The 18,696-nt window shown below is 35.3% G+C and overlaps 1 protein-coding gene across 7 annotated transcripts in view; it reads right to left on the bottom strand.

The window, feature by feature from the left end:
• Positions 1-202: 202 nt before the first annotated feature.
• The window catches only part of LOC134538401 (uncharacterized), a 64,575-nt gene continuing 46,081 nt past the window's right edge, over positions 203-18,696 (bottom strand). For 3 of the 7 annotated variants that reach the window (XM_063379716.1, XM_063379702.1, XM_063379710.1), the window contains exons 10-12: positions 14,975-15,191; positions 11,771-11,977; positions 203-11,594 (exon numbers count right to left, since the gene is read on the bottom strand). In XM_063379716.1, coding sequence (XP_063235786.1) covers positions 10,629-11,594; positions 11,771-11,977; positions 14,975-15,191 — 1,390 coding nt within the window. In that variant the 3' untranslated portion in view covers positions 203-10,628. The remainder of the gene's footprint in view (positions 11,595-11,770; positions 11,978-14,974; positions 15,192-18,696) is intronic. The other 4 variants (XM_063379731.1, XM_063379722.1, XM_063379750.1 and 1 more) reach the window with 2 other exon arrangements.

Genomic DNA, 18,696 nt, shown 5'->3' with positions numbered 1-18,696 from the left:
ACTTAATTTGTCACAATTGCAAGCTGTTTTAACACGGTTTGAGTATGTTGTGAAATTGAATGGATTTAATGTTATTTTGTGGTTTGCAAACATTGCCTGTGCCTATAACCATGTAGGCTGAAGGTAAACCCTCCTCTATCTATAGCAAATATTTCACAGTAACCAGATATTAAACAGATATTAATTTTCAACACAAGAAAACTATCTTTCTCATAAAATTTTTATTCACGGCCATTTTTAAATAATTTATTGGAAAATTTACTTCAAAAACTCAAAATCAACAATTGCAACTAAACTTGCACACATGGAATCATCAGTCATACACAGAATTCGTAAAATCTATACATAAATACATAAAAAATTGCAACAAATGGATATTTACACTCTTTAAAAAAAAGGAATTACTCCATACTTCAAACATTGTCATGGGGTCCATAATCTTTGCAAACAGGGAAAGAAAAAAATAGTACTTAACATACATAGAAAATTTTTTGAATGCAAATAATAAAAGGCGTAATAATAGAACTGTCTGTGGTGGGAGGCTATGCAACACGACTGTGGCTTGCGTATCTAGCGACCTCCCACTGCGCACAACATGCAAATCCACAAGTCAATGCAACCAACCAACAGAAAGTGTGTTGTTATACATTTTACTGACAGACTATAAGCAATTTCCAAACCAAAAATTCTGCTAAGATTGAACAAGAAATAAGTGCCAAAATGGGAAAATTCAACAGAATTGTAAATCACGTGACCCAATGTCAATGATATACACCGACCAAGACCATTTAAAACACCACATGACAAAAAAGTATCCAACAAAATATAAAATATATAAGCTCTGCTATTACAAAGTATACCAATTCTCACCTGTACAAAAAACTGCAAGCAAAGAGAGTGACACAAAATGACTACTCACATCCTTGGCTGACAAACAAAACATTTCCAATGTAAATGCTACAAATATTCCATACTGCAAAGTACTTTACATTATCACACATATGAACAAAAAGAATTCAGTGTGTATCATCACCTTACATCACTAAAGTATGACATTTTTGAACACATAACCAGATTGATGTTCCCAAACCTTGCCATGGGTAAACCCCTCTTTCATTCACATTTTCCAGTCAACTGACAGAAAGTGGGAATCGGGGAATGTAAATGAAACCCATAAAATAATGGGGAGAGTGGAGATGCTAAACGTAAATATAACAGGTTTAACAGACTTAAAAAGTGCAGAAATTATAAAGTACTACACAAAACAAATATCTCTGACAATATCTATGTACAAACAGCTGTGACTTCTACACATGAAGCATTTTGGAAAATTATAACAGTTTGAAAATTGACAACAGACAACAGTGAATGAATATAGTCAGAAATTAAAACAGCAACAATGCAAATATAAATCAGGGTTGAAAGCTGTATCGGTACAAAAAAAAAACTTTTCGCTACTTATTTTAGGTAAAATCTGTTTAATTAAGCACCACATCCTTATAACCACAATTTTTTTTTTTACGATTTACCATAGTTTTAAGACCTCAGATTCATTAGTCACTTTTCGTAATCAAACTGCAAAAAAACCTATACTATTTTGACTGGTTTGCACACAGCTCTATCACAATACCGTTTGTTGATATACTCCTCAATGATGACGTATCATTTTCAAAAAAGTATTTATGTTAGAAATAAAGTTATTTTTCCCCAGTAAAAAAGGTTTCTGTGTAACAAATTAAAAATGCCATGCTTTGATAGAGTTTAAATTGGAGAGGGAGACCAAAACAAATCAATAACAGAAAAAAATATATAATTCTTGCAAAATAAAGAGTAAATAGTAAAATATCTAATAAGTAAAGCTGTAATAAAATACTGTGCACATGTTTCATGTTTTCACACTGGTGCCTGGTATAACATTCTTTATCTATTTTTTTCCCCCTTTTCATAAATGTGGATAAATAATTACATGTCAAAGAATAAAACAAGTTAGTGCCTGGTATAACAGTATTCATTAATTATTATTTATATTTTTTCATTTCATAAATGTATTCTGCTTGTCGCCCTCAAGTAAAAAAAAGTTACAGTATTAAATTACAAAAAAAAAAAAATATGAAGTCATTTATGTATACTTTTAAGAAACATTTATCACAGGCATTATAACTTTAGAATAAGCACAACACAGAGAATAGTAAAAACTTCAGAAAAAAACCTACATACCTCTCCATGCACACCTTGAGGTAGTCTTGGTATTGTTATTCGGTGCAACTTATCTAAGACTTTAAGAAATATTTTTATGTTAAATCACACTAGTCTCAGCAAAATATAGGTTTAGTCAGATATTATTATTACACTTGGTTTATCAATAATTTTAAAAAATGTAGAGATGGCAAAACGTTTGGAGTAAAATTAATAATCACCATTACCAAGGTGATAATGATAGTGCATGCTTGTACACTGTCAAATTATTCTGCACATTTCATAGCTTACAAAAACCAGAATTAACTGCTATTAGAATAGATAAATGGAAAAATAACAATATTTTTCCCTGAGCATAAAAACTGTCATAAAGTTGAAAAATTAGAACAGTTAACATACAGAGTGTGTTAATACTTTGCAGCAGGTAACCAACAACCTCACAGAAGATTACAGCACACAGTTCAATGAAAAAAGCAATGATTTCCTGAAAATGAAAGCCACAATAGTTTCCAACAATTTTTTTCCAGAGTGAAACCAGGCACATGAGAAACCTCAAAGCTTAGTGTACCTAATAAGTGATAAAAAACTACTGCAGCATTAAACCCAAAGAATATCCTAAACACTACCAAAATCCATTCTGTTCTGTTTTATAATTTGACCAATACTTAGAGATGTGCAACATTTCACAGTATATTTTACCAGCACATTTGTCTTCAAAGGGCTGTACATACTCAAGAAATGATCTGATATTTGCTGGTTATACCTTTCCTGCTCCAGGTGTGAGATGTGTCACATTTTCGCCAGTCCAATAAAATGCAAGAGAGAAATTTAGACCCGATCTAATTTCAGCCTGCAAAGTAATGGGGTCGTAAGAAATTAATAAATGGTATTTTAAATAAGTTATATCATGATGCTGAATGTCATAGCTATCACACGATTCAAGCAATGTACTCTCAAAACGCAATCATTGAGTTCAGCTCAGAAATCCCGTCAGTCCACAAACTAAAATACCGTTAGATCAGGAAAGAATCAGTTTCCATGAAAAAGAAGTTGCCAAAGTAACAAAGCTATAGTCATGAAGATGTTTTGCAGGATAAATAAAATATTGTTGAATGGTTTCTCTCTACAAATGATATTTTATTTCTTTTGTTGGATTTTGAACATTTTTGTAAATAAATTACTTCATGTTTTCAGAAGTATTGTAAGGTACAGTCAAATCTCAATTATTCACGTAGAAAAGCCAATCTGAAATAGGTACAGAGAAATCCCATAAAAAATTATTGAATACATATATGTTTGTTAGCTCACAATTAATTTTAGGGGCAGTACTGCTGCTATCCTTAATTTATACAACACTTTGAAAATATTTAATAATAACTGCAGTCATGGCCATACACCTTGAGAACAGGTCTGCAAGCGGCCAGAACAGATGACCTGTGTGCGTAGTTTCAATGGCTTGTGTCACCCATCACTCCATTCCGATAATAACGGTGGACTCCCAATGGTCCAACAGCCCGTCCATCCCAACAGCAGAGCGAATCACAAAGATCCACACATCTGTCATTGCTTTTCTATTTTGATTCTGCAATCACACTAGGAAGCTTAAATAGTGGTGAAAATTTATCTTTAAAGGTAGATTAGGTTTATGATTATTAAAGTTAAGCACATAAATCAGTTTACTCAATTTTCCCCCCATTCCAATATTTATTAATAATTTTTTTATCATACATAATACTGTGTTTTATCGCATGATCGTCGCACCGTTGACTAAGGACATCAAAATTTGGAGAAAAAAATTTCTCACATAACATCGCATGATGTTTTTAATTTCCAAGCGCTTTGTGTAGGTAGTTTTCATGTATAAAACAATGTATTTTAAAGTTGAAATCTAATATTCATTCGTATATTACCGCTTAAATATTTAATTAACAGAAATATGAAGTCTGATGTGTAAATTTTCTTTCAAAGACGTTTTCAAACGTTATAACGTTTATCTTTTCGTCTTCGTCACCGCTGTGTACCGCTTATAAAAATGTAGCCAGCGCTAGTTGGCATCATTCATGTTCGGTTATGTTGATTGCCGTTTAGAGCGCGCACACGTAGTCGAATATTGATACAGATAGCTCACCTATTTCATGCTTAGCGCACGCTCTATCCAGTGGCAAGTTAACCACATTTGATAGCCCGCGCTTTCTGGTGATGTGTACTATGATGATACTTATGCGTTTCGACTAACGTTCGCGTTACAGTTTTGGTTTTTCTATTTAAAGTTGAACAAAATGTTTTTGTTGCGTGACTTATTAATTTAAATTGTTTGGCTTGAATTTGTATACTCTATTTTTTTAAATAAAAGCACTTTCCATGCATAGGTTTTGTTTTTACAAATATTTTTACCTAAAAAAAAAATATTTTTTTCACATAATAGTTGCATTCTTACATTTCAAACTTTATTTTAGTAAAAAATGTATGACAATTAAGCGATAAAACAGGGTAACTACACTTAGTTTCTTGGTCGATTTTTGTATAAAATATCAAACTTTAAAATGTGTTCAAACGTAAGTTAAAAAGATTTAATGGAAGCAGCCAAACAAATAAACAAACTTAAAACTTTCAACATAGTAAAGGTCTCCAGTAATATTTTGCCAAAGTTTTGGAGGTTATATTTCCATATGTCCGTTGAAAGTTAAAGTTTGGGAAGCTTTTGATGGACGGATGGAATTTTTCGGGACTTCTGACTGGCTCAAAGTTATGTAAATGTGGGAAACGGACCAATACGATGGATCATTGAGTCCCGTTTAAGCCTACCCGAGCACAGATAACAACTTGTGGAAAGCTCAAAATGCATTGCTGCTCACTTAAATTGGTCAGGCACAGATGTGTGTAAATGCTTTTTTTTTTTTGTGATATGATTTTATTCCAAAGACATTTTTTCTACACAAATAAGTCTTGACAAAAAATTATTTAACTTTACAATAAGAACATAAATTTCACTTGTGCAACACCAAAAGTTATACTTTACTTAGTGATGAAAAAGAGACTTTTTGTGATAACAAGTAATTAAATATTTCAGTTTGTGGCAAAATTTTGTTTGGGAAACATATCGCTAGCTAATTATTTTACGTTATGATATAAAATTTTTATTTCTTTTCTTGCATTGAGACACTGGAAAAGGAATTATTGCTGCCTGGTTGTAAAAGGCTAGATGCATTTTTTTGTTTACATTAAAAGATTGTATATGTCCTATAGTGGCATCTACCTACTTATATAAAACCTTATAACAATAAAAAATTTGAAGTTTGGAATTCTCTAAAAATGGATTTCCCACACTCACACACTTCATTTGAAATTTTAATCACCACTCTGTGATTATTCTTAGTATTGTGCACTTCTGTGGTATCTTTTTGTAACAAGTCTAAAACAGTTTGTGTTAAATTAACACAAAGCTATATTGAGGATAGAGCACCACTTCAATGAGTCAATATCATGCTGCCTAAAGTACAATTTTTTAAAGGATTTTAATGCCCAAGATATAAAAATATTTCAACACTATTTTGATTTGTAATGCTTCTCAAACTCCTACAACTCTGTGTGTTTGTGTGTGTGTATATATTTATTTATACACCCTTAATTATTAAGAATAAAGAAAAAATTATGTTGCCAAATGCAAATTACACCGGTTTACTTGAAGAAAACCATCAATTTAGTACAAAATACAAACCTGAAGTGGCCAAAACATTTTGCACTTTGTATAAACAAATTAATTCTGCAAAAATTATTGTACAATCACTAATTTGAAAAATTAAGACTAGCTGTGCAACTTTGCTTTATTCCATAAGACTGTAAAAATAAATGAGATATCACTTTGAACACAAAACCTTAAGGTTTCCCAGTCTGTTGGTTGAACAGGAGTATTTGTTTTTGTTTCTACAGCACTGGATGAATGACCAACACAACACACCACAAACACTCAAACCCAATAAAATGACAAAAGCTCTTTACACTCACAAACAAAATAATCCTTATGTTACTGAAACATGTAGACCCTGAAGACAACTACACACCTTCCCGTGAAACCCCCATCCCTTCAGACTGCTTGGAAATATAGATAAACGTGTTACTTTAGTCAAACGTACAAACACACCATCACATAAACACGAACATATGTACACATCTATCAGCTTCAACATTTTAGGCAGTGATCTTTTAGCATTGGCAGTATTAATACATGTACAGAACAGTACGAGCGACGTGATAAGGCTGTAAAAATGTTAACACAACTGTCCCTCACTTGAGCCAAGTTACCTAGTAAGATACATGCATGCCATTCAAAGTAAACTGAAGCCTCAAAAATATGAATCTCTATTGAATTTTTAGTTTATAATTGCCAAAACATTTTTCAGTTCATGAATAAATGTTCATGCCACTGGCAAAACAAAAATAAAAATGAATGAGACACTATGTAAATATAAAATTGAAAAGAATGTGCTAAAAAACATACATGAAAAAAGCCATACTCAGGCACAAGGAAGCAAGAAGTCACTGAAGTCAGGCAGTGGACGAGTAAAATGCATAGTGTTAATAACTTAACACAAGAACAACCCTCCTTATAATTTATCAAATCTATAGACTGAAATTCGAAAAAAAGAGAAGAGCAACGTGTTTATATATTTTTGTGTGAGAATGTGTGTATATATATATATATATATGACACACACAGTAATACCCCTAACTTAAGCGATAGGTGGGACCAAGCAATAACCGTTTAAGTATAAATCGCGTAAGTCAGGGTACAATTTTGCATGTAAATACATTTGTATCCAAAAATTTGAATATTCGCAAGCACAGGCCTATATTTTAAGTTAAGTGATGTCGGGTCACGGTTCTTCCCGCACATAGAACTGTAAATATAATTCTGTATCGCAGCTAAACCTTTCCCTGGTGAAGATACAATGGGCTTCCGGTAAAACGCTGCCACATGACACTCTCTTCTTAACTCCAGCACCCGGTGTAATTGCCCAGATGGAAAGATAGTATCAGCAGGAAGTGTCCCAAACTAAACAAAAGAGTTCTTTGCGCCAAAATGCTGAAGATACTTTTATATTTTTGTTTTTGCCTTTCCACTAGGAGACAGGGATGGTCATTTAAACTAAAAGTAGACCTTTGAAAAAATAACACTGGCTGAATATACTTTAAAATCCTTTCTTAAAAATAACTACCTTGACAAAGTTGTATACTACTCATTAACTAAAGGTAGGTACTTGCAACTACTTTTTGCAGCCAATCACTTATAACTAGGGCCATACAGATTTCGCGAAAAGATTTTGAGACCAGCTGAAAGTTAAAACACTGTAGCATCGTCTGTGTTTCGTGATTGGGTGAGATTCTTCCAGGTACATGTCGATTGTAACTACACCAATCACAGTAATTCAGTGCGGAAGCAAACACGTCTTGAATGGCTCGGCCAAATAAGGCAACGACTTCTCTCGCATACGGACGCCAATCACAAGGAAAAAACCGCTGGTGTGGGTATACCTTGTTGCACTCTAATAGGTGTGCAGATCTTTACACGAAAAATGCCTGCCCCTACTGATAACAAAAAAAAAAGTGTTGTTAACTAACTCTTAACAGACATCAGTTAACCTGGGGGTTACATCCCATGTCCATTATAAAATATACATACCTTGATTTAATATTAGTTTATATTTGTTATTATTTACTTAATCTCTTGTGAACAATATTTAAAATTTAAATATTTAAGTTATTACAATATTTAAATTATTCTCAAGCTATTTTTTTATTAATGTGCTAAATTAAAAACTGACAGAGTAAAAAAGGTTAATATGCATTACTAGATATTGCTGCGGCACAGGATGTTGATACAGTGCTGCTCCAGCATTTGGTGAGAAGGCTAAGTGACTATTGTGGCCGGACTATGGTAAAGTGGGGCGCTAATAAGCCATGTTAAACAAATAAACACACTACTTATTAGGACATTAATGTATCTTTGGTGTGACTGGAAATTGTGTGGAGGTTAACTTAAAACCGATTTTAAGGAACTGGAACTGAACCAAAGATTGGAAAAAAAAAAGAAAATAAAACTGACATTTTAAATTAAAAATTTATTTATATCACAGAGATATGTATATTTTACAAAATTAAACAATTAATTTAATACAAAATAGATCAAGCATTACTGAACCGTACCAATTTCTCAAGTTCGAAAATTAAAACCTTTTTAGAGATAATTTCCATACGATTTAAGTAAACAGTTTCAAACTACGTATTTATATTCATCACGAAACTAAAATATAAAGTATGTATGTATGTATGTATGTATGTATGTATGTATGTATGTATGTATGTATGTATGTGTGTGTGTGTGTATGTGTGTGTGTGTGTGTATGTGTATATATATATATAAATAAAACCGCAAATTAACATTGGTGTCCAGCACCGGTTACAGTTCATTTCAATTACCTTCCTGACTGTTCTTCAGTTTTCTTTGTTACTTTTTCGTGACTGTCTTGACTTTTGTGACCTGCCGACACCCTGTAACAACTCCACACATTCTTAAATTCTTCTAAATTTTGCTATCATTTTCGATGGACCATCATCTGCAATACCTTATGAGGACCCGAAACAGTTCTATAGTCATCTTAAAAAACATTATATGGCACAATTTTTTCTTCTTCAAAATGGCATCATTACAAAATTTTAAAATTATGTACTGGCATTACAGACCAAATCATAACAAAGCATATACTGCTTTATAAAAACTAGGCTGTGGGCAGAGCATATTAAGAAAGCACAACAATATGTAACTTATATTTGCAATAACATAATAAGTCTTGGAACAACAGCCAACTGACACGAAGCTGGAGAGACACACAAATGGAACTGAATAACAACCTTAACTTTCTCTCAGAGGAAACCTGCAATTATACTGTGTACACTACTTAAAATGAAAACAATATTTCTAATTACATTTCGTGCAATTTATGCAGGATAGTACGAAAAATACAAATTCATACTGTATTTGAAAGAAATTAAGAAATATATCATGTTCACAAAATAATTATTATTTTTCAAAACCTAAAAAAACGTTACAGATGGAATGCATCTGTATACTACATCTTCAACCTTTATTAAGAGAGATTGGTTTATTAAATATTGTTACACTGTTTCAGTTAAGAACCTCAGTTTAAAAAAAAAGCCAAATAATAGAGAGAATAAAATAAACACTATGTCCACAACTTTTGCTTTCTACTGAAGTTTTTGAGTCTTGTAATAAATAACTAGCACGAAACTAAAACAAATTGGTATTACAAATAATGGCTAAAACACAGAAAACACAAGTTTTTAATCTTAGTCTCTTTCCCAATTTGATGTATATTACATTTTAACCAGTAAATTTAGTTTCTAAAACTTCAGTTTACTTTTCCTACACTAATTCCAATATATACATTCATGCAAATCAGTCTACACTTTAAATAATTAGTATTTATTCATTATTAAAAATATAGAGATGTGTGACTGCATTACTTGTGATCAGTGGTTATGACAGTGGAACATCCATAAGTGGAATTAATATCCAACAAGAATATCATACTTAACAATGATGAATTAAGTAAACAAGAGGCTAAAACCCAGAAATAACCCAAAAAGTTTAAGAACACATTCCCATTTAATAATTATGCCCATTTCTAAAGATAAACTAATTAATGTTTTATATTTGAAGAGATTTCTTGAATACCAAAGGAAGTAACAAAAACACCAGAATGGGGAGAAAAAAAAAAGTACAAATCACAAGAAAGTTAAGGTGTTTTTCAAGTTGACATTCAATATAGAATCAAATATGTTCAACTAGTGAATCAAACACAAAATTTTAACTAGTAATTTAGCGAGTTTGAAGAAAGAAAAAAGTGAAAAAGAAAAAAAGAAAAAAAATACTACAACCGATTAGAATAGAAATACATGCCATTTGCATTTCTCATAACTACAAGTCTTGATGTTGATAAGATGACCCTTGTTGGTAACAGAAGGCCAATTTTTAACTGTGGAAACAGACGGGTGGGTAACTAAAGTCATTTCCTATTAAGTATCTAGCATTGCAATGGACAAGCCACCACGGTGCAATGGTGACCACATATCCACACTTTGCTCAGTCGAATGTGTATATCAATACAAACTGCAGGGAGGAACCGACAGTTTGAAAAAGGAGAGCATTCTTTAAAATTTCAAACCCTGCCAATTTCACTGAGTAACTAATAAAATACTTTATAAAATTTACTATGCCTTACAGACTCCTAATTGTATTTTATACATGTATACAAAATGATATCCTTTTTCAAATTGTACAATTCTTAAGTGTGTTTGGATTGCTCTGTACAAAATTTTCTACACTCTAGAGTTTCAGGTGCGCAATACCACCGCTATGTCGGAGGACCTTCCCACTCGATCAGGTACTGAGTCCTTCCCCCGGGCAAAGTCCTCCTGCCTCTGATGCTGAACTTCTCTCCCGATGCTATCCTCGTGGCCGCACCAAAGTAAATGTTCACCGAAGACTTCAGCTCGTCTATGGACACTTCGACCGGGTTCTGCTTGACAGGCGAGGTCTTGACCGGCACGGACTGCGCGGCAGGCTTCTTGTCACCGGTCCTGGTCTCGACGCGGGGCGCGGCGCGCAGGCGCCGGCCGTTCAGCACGTACTCCAGGCTGTCGTCCGGCCCGCGACGCACACTTGCACCCCCGAGCTTCGACGGCTCGTTCTCCCCGTACTTGCACGTACTGCGCAAGCTACGGCCCGCGTCCAGCCGTGCAGGGTGGTACGCCGCCGTCTTGCTTGCCGTCCCTGGCACGGCCGTGCTGCTCGACCGAGACCTCGTCCGGCGACACCTGCGCCGCTTCACCTCCCCGTTGCGGTCGATGCGGATGTCCTTCTCGCTCAGCTGCCGCTTTGTGGGCCTGAGCACCATCGGCTGCGTCTGGACGGGGGCCAGGGGCAGGGGCAGGGTGATGGGGCGCTGGTTCACAACGTTCTGCGTCGAGCTGCTGAACAGCGACGCCGTGACGTTCAGGCCGTTCGGACCCGACAGGAACGCTGGCAAGTTCCTGAAAGGGTTGTTTTTACCTTCAAAGTCTTTGGGTGGAGGAATGAAGGAGTCTAGCGTACACCGGGAGGAAGCCTCATCCCCGCTGGTGTCCACGGGGGTCACGGGGGGTGCCACGGGTAGCGATGTGGAGGGCTGCACAGGTGCAGCGGTCACCTCCAGCTCTAGGGCGGTGACCTGTCCCGAGGAACAGGTCGCGGGAGAGGGGGTGGAGGATGCGGGTTGGGGTGTGTCGGGGGCGGACGACGAGGGCGGAGTGGGCGGCAGCTCCTGCAAGCTCTTCTGCTGCTGCAAAACACATAGCCATATCACTCTCCAGCAAAGAATGATAAATGGTGTCTATTCAGGTAAATATGATACTACTTGGAAACTAGCACAAAACTAATAAATCAGGAGTCATCTGGAGATTTGCCACACGAACGGCCATGGAATAAGGAAGTCGACAGACTCGTGATGCCACTCACCTTCGCTATGGCTATTTTCAAAAGCTTCCTGGCAACAGCACAGTTCTTGATGCGCTGCCTGTTGCGCTGGCGCTGGCGCTTCAACAGTCGTTCCCTGGGGTACTTCTGTCGCAGCAGCGCCTGCTTCAGAGCTGACCGGTTCGCAGTGGAAAAGGGCGTCGACTTCTTCACGAAGCCACTGCAGTAGTCTGGGCTTTTGATGCAAACCTAAAAGGAGAAAAGGCATGAATCACGTTTTGTTTGCATCCAGCAATGTAAGTCAATCATGACTGATGATGGGAATTATTTGGAAAAGTGCGGCCTTTGTGCTTATGTGAATTTCCAATATAGGATGATAAAAAACAGTAAAAATCAGTCATTGTTCTTAAGAGACTATTTTCATCATGATTCAGATAAAGCAAAGTTTTAATTAAATTTGAACAGTAGTTTCGAAACTAATAAAGCCAAATGTCTTTTTTTTTTTTGTATAAGCAAATCAGACCAATTCTGACCTAGGCTGGGAAGTCTGGGTTATAAGTTTGTCTCATCCTAATTTTGCAGTGTGCGTTTTAATGGATATTTACTCTCTCTTTCCAATACACAATTTCTGCTACAGTAGAGCACCCCTCAACTGTAATTCCCACAAACGGAACTCCCGATATCCGGAACTAATTTTCCAAAAAATATCAAAACATTACAAAACATCTCCAAAACATTTCCGCACTGGAACGAGGCATTTTTGCTTTTGCCTGACTGTACATGTCTTGTAGGCGCGCGCGCTCACGTCTGTCAGAGAGCTAATTATAGCCAGTCTTTCCCGCGCATTGCGTAAATACACCGCTGGTTTTCGTGTCGGACGTGAATTATTATAAAGATGTTTATGCTATAAGTAGTTTTATTGTTTCACTATGTCAAGTAAACAGAAAATTCCGGCTGGCCCGAGAGTATGTACACCGACTCTCACTACACACGTTGACAAACATGATAGCGAGTAACATTTACTTCCAATGTGTGATGCTTTCAGTTTGTAGACAATAATTTAGTGTACAAATGTGTATTATGTACATATTTATACGTTAATATATGGTTAAACAGTCTACATTTACCTGTATTTCTTTAAGTATTGTGTTTTTACACGAGATGCTTGAAGTGTTATTCTTGTGTATGTGAAATGTAAACTGTGCGTAGCAGTGACTATACCATACCTGCCAACTTTTTAGTTTGGTCATCAAGAAAACTTTTAAATTGGGAAAATGTATCGTAAATCAAATGCGGCAATTTTTTACATGCTTTATGTGCAATTATTTTCTATTTTTCTATTCCATTTGGTTTCTGCTAATTTACTAATGACATGAAGGGCATATCGATGGCATAGAATGAAAACCTCATAGTCAATATTGCAAATGTACTGGGAAACTAAACCTATCCAGAATGTGCCAATTTACACAGCATGCATATGAAAAGCAAAATGATCAAGTACAAAACAAAAGCAATAGTATTCACTAAACAAGATTACTTAAAGACATATACATATTTCAGTCATCTCCTGATTATCATCCTTGATGCAATTTTAAGACTTGGAATGTGCAGCAATTGCCATCTTTGCTTTAACTAATAAATCTGAGGTAAACCTTTGTTCATAACAAACACAATTCCTTGATTTCAACACAGAAATAGATTGCAAAGTTTCAGATGACATGGAGGACCTAAATTGGGTTCTGTTTTTTTTTGTCCATACCTCCTGAAAATGCGCTCACATTCTGAATTACTGTGGGGGATTGACAGAATTGATAGCATTATCTTTGACAGTCAGTTTACTTCAGAAAGCCATCTACTCCACGAACTCTTGATAATTCAGCCCACTTGACATCAACAGTGCCTGCTTTTGTCACTTCCAACCCCGTGTGTGCAGTAATGGTGAAAAAGCTATCAATCTTATTTTCTTCCTCAGAAAGCATGTTTTTCCTATGCTTAGGACACTAAACGTGTGTAGTTATGACGGACCTACCTCCATGAGCAATACTAAAATCGTAAAATCACACCGGCACACTGTGCAAAACACAAAAGTTTCTCCTTTTTGCGATTTCAGAATACACGAGAATTCATTGTTATACGCAGCATGGTTAGTCTGAATATATTTCTTGTTGGCTAGTTTACTCATGGTTCCCATCACGTAAATACAAAACGAAAAATAAAATGGTTGTGCAGCACTACATTGGAACTACGAACAATAGTCAGCCATTTTGGACATAATATAAGGAACAGACCAAGGAGGTAGGGCTGACGTCACAATTGTGGTCCGTTCCTCCGTTTAAGGAAGCACTTTTTCGTTGCGGTAAGTGAAAAACAAACGTAGACCGTCCAGTCCAAACCATATACAAATAAATATCTCTTGTTTTGTTTCCATTCCGCCTTCCGTCGGTGCGTCGGTAACATGGCCGGTACAGTATAAGTTGGCAGGTATACATGGCCGGTACAGTGAACAGTAATAAACCACCACGCAAAAATAAATCCGTAAGATATTAAAGACGTCCGTAAAACAGTATTAAAATCCGTAAAACTTACGGACAATCCGTAAAAGTTGGCAGGTATGCTATACACTCTCCAGGAAGTGTGAATCACTAGCACGTCAACACAGAAGTAACACAACACTGCAGCTGTAGTCCTACTACCTCCCCCGAACCCTCTTCATCATCCTCTTCGCTCACGCACGCACCCACCCACAGAGATAAGAAACACGTGCCTGCCAGCTTGCTTGAATGAAGGTCATTCAACTGGCCCGGAGGCCGGCCCTACCGCAACTCCCCTTACCCGGAATTTTCCCATAACCGGAATAGACCTCCCCCCAATGATTCCGGTTGAGGGGTGCTCTACTGTATTAGCAAAGTCCTTTTTTGTGTGCTTTTAGAATGGAAAGTTTAGGAATAAATGTTCTTGTATTTCATCAAATGTGTCATCTAATATTATTTCATCTTGATTTCTTAAGAGTCATAACTAAAAGATGCCATTTTGTTGTCAACCTTTATTGCCAGCAAACTTTTTTAAATAATTTAATAGTGGCCAACTGCTGAATATATTTTCCATAAATTTTATTTACAATGATTACAATAACTGTAATAATACTGCAGTAGACACTATTTTATGGTCTCAAAAAAAAAAGTAAAATTAATATATAATCTATCTATCAAAACTCATTATAGTTGCGATGTGAGGTAACCAATGTACTTTGCTGGCGGAGGAGAAGACAGCATCGGGCCTCTCCGGCCTGGAGATGTGCAGCAGCTTGAGGCCGGCCTCGGAGGGCACCAGGCCGTTGATGACATTGCCCTGGGGCTTGGCTGCACAGGCAGCACTCGACGACTTGATCATGCTGGCGTGGCCGTTGGGCAAGAAGCTGGTGGTGATGTTGCACTTGCCAGACACCAGGGAGCTGCAATGCAAGCTACACATTCTCAATATTTGCGTGAACCACGCACGGACCACGCTCCCCGCACCACTGCGCACAACCCCTTCACACCATCTTTTAGTGAGCGCCACATAAGCCTCTGCGATTATTGGTTTTTAGATGCACAGTAAACATCACATTAAACGCTAAAAATATTCACCAAGTCAAACTGAATGGCAAATATTTTTTTCAGAAAGGTTGTATAAATTTATTTTATAAAATAAGTAGAACTAAATTGTGCGAGTTAAAAAAAAAAAAGTAGGTTAATGGTTAATTGATGAATAAAACAAATGTGATACTAAAACTTACACAGAGAAAATATATTATCAGTATTACATAACTTCAAAAATTATATTTGAAAAATTCACACAAAACTTTGCATCAAATATCTATTAGAGCTTCAATTTGAATATAACAATTTTTCATATTTTTAATATGCACATAAGTTCAAGGAAAACTAAATATTTTGGACCAGGATAGCTTAAAAAAAAGTCAGGGTATACGGAAAGGTTACATTTAAAGCTATTTATATTTAATTTATTCCCTCTGATATAAATTTATGACAAAAAAAATTTCAAGCCAAATAACAGGATGTCCAACTGATTGAGCTAACAAAATTCCTGTACAATTCCTGTACACTTCTGGAAAGATTCCCGTAGAAACATTTTGCACTTTGGTCACAACAGAAATTAAGTGTAGTGATTTCGAAGTTTAAACAATTTTATTTTTATCTTGCAAAGAGATTGAGATTTATGAAAAGTATTGTTTTTGAACAAAATCCACATACCTAATATGCACAAATACATACACATATTTTTAATGAAAAGTTTATTGAAAAATCTGTCAATAGTAACAAACCTTTTTTTATAAGACTCTACTCCCATTAAAATCAATCTACAGAACTAATGTATGTCTAAATAAATTAAAAATACATTTAAATAAAATGTGAGATTTAACATTCTTAAATTAAAATACAATATAAAAATGCTCAGCACCTCATTTTATACATACCAGGGTTTGGGAATAACATTCCTGGTGCTAAATATATTACAATGTTATTCATATAGGATATATATTTAAGTTGTAATAAGTTTTAATAAAGCATAAACTTAACATTTTATATTATTAGATTATTTAACCAGTTAACGTTATCTCCGACCGTTGTTTACTAAATGCCTGTCTGCCATGATCTGCCACTAACGCTTCATGATAAATTAACCCTGAAAGCTTATGGCTTTCCTCACTAAAGCTGATACTGAGATGCAGAATGGCGTAATATAAACATTGGCTGAATTCTCGGACGTGTAATATAAACCACTGAAATATATTAAATGGGCTAAAAAGTAAATACAAAATGAAGGAAGCAAATAGTTATTAAGGAAAGAGTAAACTATCGTTTGTTAATTCGTCACATTATTTATTTGTGCATCGTATTTAATGCTACACGAGTACAGTTGCAAGCACAGAAATAAAAATTTACGTATATAAAAAAAAGTGCTACTCCGAATCTATGACTGTGCTGCTTCAAATCATATAGTCATTACTTCAAATTATTGGCATTGTTACTTTTAAACTGTACAAATGTAACAACGTTACTTCCAGAGGTGGGTGTAAAAGAAATCAAAAAGTGATAATGGTACTCACTGCTCCTACACACATGCTACATAAAAGAAACAGGGTTCTTACAGATATTGCAGATAAAAATTCAAGGACTTTCAAGGACTTTTCAAGGACAATAAAGCCGAATTTTAAGGACCATCATTGGCTGTGATAAATTATCAAATATACTTAATACCTTGTTTACTCGAAAAATGTGGTCCTCACAAGACTGAATGGTTTTCACGTACATTTTTAACCTATTTCTTTTTTATCACATTTTAAAGACACACATCAGGAAAAAATTAATATCAGAAAATCTAAATAAAATTGTAAAATTGATTGTAGAATGAAATATTATTGCTAAAATTCTAATATGCCAAAATCAATTTCATCACTTACCAGTATTTCATAAACCTTCTCTGCTGGTCACTGTCCCTCAATTTTCAGAATTATACATTATTAACCTGTGCTTCAGTAAAATCATTTTAATCATGTTTCACAGTTTGTCTTTCTGTCTTGTCACGAGTAATAAGCTGTACTGCAGACACTGACACCCATTAACAAATCTAAACAAATATTTACACAAATGTGGCTAATAAAATAATTGTGATTTTAAAAAATGAAGACCTATTTCTGTATATTCAAGATCAAAAGAAGAAAAGTTATGAACAGACAACAGACAATACAATTTAAGTTAAATTTGTTTATAATCATTCAACTTGCTACACAAAAGCTCATCAAGTTTTGCAAGTTCTGCCACTTTTTCTTTTGCTGTCCTCCTGTAACTGTTAGACCTTGAAACAAACGTTAACTTTCCTGTTTTTTCTGCTTGCTCTGAGAGTTTATCAGCTGATGCACTCAGTGTGTCTATATCCGCTTGAAGTCTACGCTTTTTTTCCTTCAGTTCATCTAACTCATCAGTAGCACATTTCGATTTCCCTTTTAAGGATTTCTGCTCTGTTTCTCTTGCTCTTTTTTTTTTCTCCAAACAACCTTGTCACTTTTGCCGTGCTGCAGATGCTGAGATGATCATGTCTTTTGCAATGTGAAAATTAGTAACACCAGCAGCAGATGTAATGTGCTCACCAATTATTCGCTGTGCAATAAGTGTACACTCTTGCATGTTCTCCACTTCAATTTTCCTGTTCAAGGAAAACACTCTCTCAACTGCTGCTTGACCATGGGAAAGAATAAGTAGCATTTTCCTTACTGACCACAGCTTTTCATAGTCAGATTTTGACATTGCACAGGCATATAATAGAGAATCCAAATGATCTACCACTGGTCTGAACTTCTCAAATTCTGAGGAGAAACCAAATTCAGCAATGAATTCTTTGTATGATGAAATTAAATCATCACAATCAGTTTCTTGAACTCGTTTAGACTCCACTAACGTCTTCAATGTCAAAGTAAGTTTAGTTGCACAATCTGTTGAAACATTAATTTCCCTTGGGTCTAAACATTTGAGGCTTCTCACAACTGAATACTGTATAGCGTATAGGACATTTCTTCAAAAATTTCCTTACAGTTTCAACTAGAAAATCACTGCATTACATACGCAACTGCAAAACATCATATTCCTTAACAACATTCCTCTGAATCAAATCTTTGATCCTGTTCTCAGCAGCAAATCCTAACTGAACTTTTGCCACAGGCAAATGATTCTCTTTCATACTTACATCAATTTTCATAAGCTCAATGCCCGTAGCAGCACTCTTCAGCTCACTATCCTGATGAACCTTTCCATCAAGCTTCAGATCAATTTCTCCATGTCCTTAGCCAAAAAGGGCAGCATGGGTTTATCAGTTTGGTACACTTTCAAAAAAACTTCAACTTGTTTTGCAATTGACTGGAATGCTAAAAGCTTCACTGGACACAAAGTATCATTTGCTGCTTCTTTAAT

Source organism: Bacillus rossius, chromosome 1, assembly GCF_032445375.1.
Source record: "Bacillus rossius redtenbacheri isolate Brsri chromosome 1, Brsri_v3, whole genome shotgun sequence".
NCBI lineage: Eukaryota > Metazoa > Arthropoda > Insecta > Phasmatodea > Bacillidae > Bacillus > Bacillus rossius.
This window is presented reverse-complemented; position numbering and strand designations above follow the sequence as displayed.